We start from the raw sequence: 6,000 nt of genomic DNA on the forward strand, positions 1-6,000 counted from the left end.
TTCATGTTGCCCAATTTCAGGTGTGATCGTGTTGTAGTTTTCCTGCGCAGTCTAAGGGTATTGTTCACACGGCAAACTAAAAACGGACGTAAAATACAGAGCTGGTTTCAAGGGAAAACCGCCCCTGACTTTCAGCCGTTTAAAAAACGCATCAAAAAACGCTTGATGCTTTAAAGAGACGTTTTTGGAGCTGTTTTCTATTGAGACAATGGAAAAACTGCTCAAAAAAAAGGCTCAAGGAGTGAAATGCACTTATTTTTAGGAGATTTTTTTTTTTTTTTTACAAACTGCCCCGTCGGAACGAAGCGCTGTTTTTCAATGGGCAGATGTTTGGAGGCGTTCAGCTTCAGCGTTTACGGCCCGAAAAACGGCTGAAAATGTGCGAAATTTTCATACTTTCAAACTTGGTTTCATACTTATCGTAACTATTTTTTCTTTTTCTGCGTTTTGGTTTTCGCAACATCTGAGGTTTATGGTGTTTTACCTACCCATTAAATTCAATGGGGAAAACGCGCAACAAAAAAACTGAGATTATGCAAATACAATTAACATGCTGTGGATTAAAATTCCACGTCGCAGGTCAATTTCTGAGCCTTTTTTCTGCTCCTCATTTACGCAGAGTGTGGATGAGATTTGTTCAAATTTCATCCACCCTGCTGCTACTGCATTATGCTGCGGATTTTCCGCAACAAAATCTGTTGCGGAAAATCCGCCGTATTTATGCTGTGTAGTCTAAGAATTGATCTACTAGCTTTTATTAAAATTTTTCTTTCCAGCAATTAGTTACGGGTTGCAAACAGAATGCTAATGACCAGGCTGCCGCTCCAAACAAATCTCGTTGAATTGGCACGTGTGATGCGAGTCATTTAGTCTATACGCTAGCTCACAGAACAGAAGCTGTTTATACAGCAATACTTCTCAGTACATGTGGTGTAGACTTTTCCTTCAGTGGTGAAAAAATGTGTAAATTCTCATTTCTGTAATGAACATACGGTCCAAGACCTGATAAGACAGCTGTTATGGTGTTTGTAATGGTGTCTCGCATAGACCGGATATGGCCATGTTCACACATTCTGGATTTAGGCGTGGATTTTGCACCTAAATCCTGATAGAATCCGCTAACGTTCTGCTAGCTATTCATATCACTGTGGTATTTTTAGATCCTATTCACATGCTCTGAAAAACATCTTATCAAAATAATGAATGTGTGCTGCACGTTATTGCCGTGGATTGTGATAGGCTAATCCTTGTGCGGTCCAGTATACAATCCACTGCATAAATCTGGGTTTTCAGATGCAGTATCCTGCAGTAGATTTTATAAAAAAAATCCACTCCAAATCCGTGCTGTGTGAACATAGCTCGTACGGCTATTAGGGCGGATTTACACGAACGTGATATACGTCCGTGCAACGTGCGTGATTTTCACGCGCCTCGCACAGACCTATGTTAGTCTATGGGGCCGTGCAGACAGTCCGTGATTTTTATGCAGCGTGTGTCCGCTGCGTAAAACTCACATGTCCTATATTTCTGCGTTTCTCGCGCATCACGCACCGATTGAAGTCAATGGGTGCGTGAAAATCATGCACAGCCCACGGAAGCACTTCCGTGGGACGCGCATGATTCACGCAACAGCAGTAAGAAGTATGATTGAAAACAGAAAAGCACCACGTGCTTTTCTGTTTACAAACATCCAAACGGAGTGTCATAATGATGGCGGCTGCGCGAAAATCACACAGCCGTGCATCATATGGTGGTGACACACGAAGCTGTTAAGTTCCTTTTGCGCACGCAAAACGCACACACGTGTAAATCCGGCCTTAGGCGAACTGGCAGGTGCAGGAAGTTACAAAGTGGAGTGGTCCCTTTCGTTGCTGTAGTTCTTACACATGGGTTATGGACAGGGGGCCAGTCTGGGCCAAGGGTCCTCGGTGTAATCTTAATGTGATCTGAATAAGTCTTTATAACGATACCTCATAATAGAAGAACAATAAACATACTACAATAAATATATATTCCGAAATGCAGCTTTCTAACCCAAGATTACTATTGACTACCAAGTATATCTGTAAACACAATCCTAGGTGTTTTGCACCATTCTCATACTAGATTAGGTTCACTCAATATTTTTTATTTCTGGCCAAAGTCAAACTTATCTGCTGGTATCAAAAGATAGATGGTTTATTAGCACCATTTCATTGCTCCATCATCACCATTCAGCCTAAAGGGACGGCATAGATTTCATATGCCCATTTTATTTTTGATCTGTTTGACGTTTATTGACTTTTCAACTAGGAGATGAAGAATCTATTGTGTATACAAGCACAACTCCTACCATGGCACCAATTCTAGATGTGGTGGCCAAAAATAAAAATGTTTTCACCCATCTTGTAAGTATGGCCAGTGTTCCAAGGGATGATTGAGACCATGCAATATCTGACGCAGACAACTGGACTCCATGATACGCTTTTCAGAAGAGCTTTGCTTCTGCCTTTGACTTGTACCAGTGTCTGTCACGTGGCGGCTCTGAGCTGCAGTAAGGCGCAACTCTGGCCCTACTTACTGTTCGTTGAATACCTCATGCAAATTTTGGTGTCCTCCTCCAGCCAGGGGCCTTTTCCTGCTACCTAAAGCCATGGGTCATTTTTAACGCCATTTCTTCCATAGGACTAAACTCCCTGTGAGAACTGTATGTTTGATTTCTCTTTATAGTGCTTATTAATACATTGTCAATGAGCGTCAAAGTTAAATAAAAAAAAGTATGTTACGAACGTTAGTGGATCACTAAGACCAGATATTTTGTTTCCCTTCTCTTTATATTATATACTCCTTTTCTTCCGCGCTAGAGAATTGGTTTCATAATGTTATCTCCGTTCAGTCATTTGCCATAATCCTTTAAAGTTTTCGGAGCTCCGCACAGCCCTGTATTCGTAAAGCCTTTCATAATGGTGTCTCCAGACTGCTGCACAGCATCTTTGTATCCCTGGAACAGAAAACATCAAATGAGCCGTGCAGGAGAAATAGTTTTTATTATTTATTTTTTTGCCTCCAGCACAAAGAAAATGATATGTGAAGCCAGCGAGGACAGCTGTAGTAATGCGGCTCAGAACAGGAGATAATGGCTCTCTGTAGATCACTGTTCTTTTCCACACTATACGGTGGTATATTTCTACTATAGGGGGCTGAGGCGACACAACCGTTCCAGTGCATCTCTAGTCAGTTACTGCGGTCACCGATATAAGGCCTCCTCTGATACTGAACCATCACCGCCATTAGCGCGCTCACTGTAGTAACTCTTTATACCGCTACTGATAGTGGGACTGGTCCCTCAGACAGACCCTCAATAATTGTTTTATTTTATTCTTTCATATCCCAGAAGGACTTAATGCTGAGTATGTGAAAGGAGAGAACATGGAGGCTGTGATGGCGGAAGAACCTCAAGGTGAGACGTGTAGAGAATGTGGAGCTTCCACTGTAATATTACTTTTGATGCGTTTTATTTCTCTTAAGATGTCCATTGTTTAGGAAAGATTTCCGGTCTCTGTTTCCACTTCTCTGCCTATATTCAGGCGTAGATGTCATGTGCGAAGTTGTAGCAAAAACAAAATGTATTTTGAATGACTGATACTCGCTGGCTGTGTATCCGTATGTGACAGTTAAAGGCGTTGTCCACTACTGAACAACTGATGACCTATCCACCGGATTGGTCTTCAGTATTTAGTCGGTGCGGGTCCGGGCACCGGACATTATGGCCGATTATGCGATGTACAGAGCCGGAAGCAGTTGGCTCCATATATAGCATAGCGGCCATGCTGCAGGTCTGCTCCTATTCACTTGAATAGGAGCAGAGCTGCAGCTCGGCCGCTATTCAGTGGCCGGAGCCAACTGCCTCCGGCTCCGTACATCGCAAAATTGGCCATAACGTCGGGTGCCCAGAGGCAGCCAGAGAGGCTTAACGGTGCGGGGTCCGGTTGTCGGACCCCCACAGATCATGTACTGATGACCTATCCGGTGGACTTGGCCTTTAAATTCCCAAGATCTTAATCCGATCAAGCATCTGTTGATTCATGGGGGGCCCCACCTTGCAATTTACACTACTTATCAGCAGATCCTTTAGCGTCTTGATGCCATATACCAGAGGACACCTTCACAGGTCTTGTGAAGTCCATGCCTCAACAGGTCAGTGCTGTTTTGGCATCATGAGAGGGACCTAAACAATATAAGGCAGGTGGTTTTGTTATGGCTGGACAGTGTATGTCAGGTCCTCTTTAAGGATTTTGACACCTCTCCTGACAGGTCTATTTAAATACTTATATTCTCATGAAATGTTCTGGTGCATCTTCTCTTTAAAACTCTGTATTGTGCTATTCCTCTATTACTCCTCCTAGAATTTTATGAATAAATTGAAAACTGGGTGTTAACAGTTGGTGGTGTGTCCCTACACCGTCCAAGCAGTGCTCAGTCAGACACTGTAGGGATACACCCTCACAAGAGGAATAGCAACGCCTAGATGTCAATTTATTCATACACTTCTTGGAAGAACAGAATTCTGCATTGTGCCATTCCTCTAAGTAGAAATGGTCCAGAATTGTTTTTTTATGAGCAATACAAGTATTTACTAAAAAAGGAAATGTCAAGTGATGACACGTCCTCCTAAAAGTCTCTGAGGTCATAAAACCTCACCCGCTCAAGGTCAGACTATATATTTATTATATTGACATTAGAAGAGTCGACATGTTCATATGTGCAGGTTATACATTTCCTAGGATATGGGGGTCCAGCAGAGCGATAAATGCTGTGTTAGCGGCTCTCCACTCTGACTGATAGTCGGGGCCCGAGCTGGTACTGCACCTACATCAACATGTTTAAAAGGTCTAGAAAAAGAGGCATAGCTAAGAGGAGTCTAATGAACCAAATGGAATGCCCTACCCCAATAAGTAGTAATGGCAGATACTATGTCGGCATTTAAAAATAAAAAAAATGTAGATTAATTATTATCCTCGATGCCATTTATCGGTAAATCAGGCAATAAATGACGTGTAATTTATTGAGAGGTTGAACTTCATGGACTTTTTTTTTTTTTCCTTCAACCTGTGTATAGATATACGCTATTTTATGTGTAAAAAAAATATTGGTGAAGTGTACGCCAGCGATGAGGTGGTTAAGGAAAGGTGTAACATATTTAGAGTTGAGCCAAATACTGTGGCCGAGGTGTAAGGCCGCTGGTGTATGAGGCAACAAATTTATGCAAGGGGTTATCCAGCTGCAGAAAATTGTATCCCAATGATATAAATGCTTAAAATAAGGACACCTGCTAATACACGTCATTTCCGTATCGCAACGATTCTTAGATTGGGAACAGTCACATGTCCCTGGAAGTCGTGTAATTCTTTCCGCTTTCATGCGCCGACACTTGCCCACCTGACCTCTCCCATTGTGTCGACGCGTCTTCAAAGCATGCGACCGATAAATTTCCTTAATGTGCCGACAATGACCTCTATTTTTAAAATTCTCTCTGCTGCTGTCTATTTGCTAAAAACAGCCAATCCTCGAGAATTTTCCATTTGGCCAGAGTATATAAAACCTATACGTTGCCATAAAGTCCGCTAAGAGGTCGGTAAAACGCGCTTGATAAGCTTTGGATAATGAATATGGGAAAGGTTTGTTTTGGAAGAGCCTACTGGTCTAACTGATTTTACTTTACTTTTTCAGTGAAATATTCTTCGTTGGAATCTCAGCTTGCTGTTCCGCCAACAGGAGATCCATCAAAAGTGTGAACACCGCAGCCTTAGTAGGATTCCCCCACAAGTTCTATTACCAGCTGCACCTTTTAGGGTCATTTTATGAAAAATGCTGAAAAGAAAAAAAATTATCTCCACTAGTGAAGTGACCGAATCTGGCTACTATAGGAAATGCCACCTGGTTTCCTTGTCACTATTTTACATAACTACACCCCCCCCCCCACCCCCCGCACCTCGTTTCTCTGGGGAGAGTTGTATATTT

At 42.4% G+C, this 6,000-nt stretch overlaps 1 protein-coding gene across 2 annotated transcripts in view; it reads left to right on the plus strand.

Annotated features, from left to right (window-relative positions):
- CD99L2 (CD99 molecule like 2) overlaps positions 1–6,000 on the plus strand; it is a 69,501-nt gene that overhangs the window by 61,930 nt on the left and 1,571 nt on the right. For both annotated transcript variants that reach the window (XM_075835870.1, XM_075835871.1), the window contains 2 exons: positions 3,374–3,439; positions 5,710–6,000. The exon at positions 5,710–6,000 is cut by the window's right edge and continues 1,571 nt beyond it. In XM_075835870.1, the coding sequence (XP_075691985.1) occupies positions 3,374–3,439; positions 5,710–5,774 (131 nt within the window). In that variant the 3' untranslated portion in view covers positions 5,775–6,000. The remainder of the gene's footprint in view (positions 1–3,373; positions 3,440–5,709) is intronic.

Source organism: Rhinoderma darwinii, chromosome 8 (genome assembly GCF_050947455.1).
Source record: "Rhinoderma darwinii isolate aRhiDar2 chromosome 8, aRhiDar2.hap1, whole genome shotgun sequence".
Taxonomy (NCBI): Eukaryota; Metazoa; Chordata; class Amphibia; order Anura; family Rhinodermatidae; genus Rhinoderma; species Rhinoderma darwinii.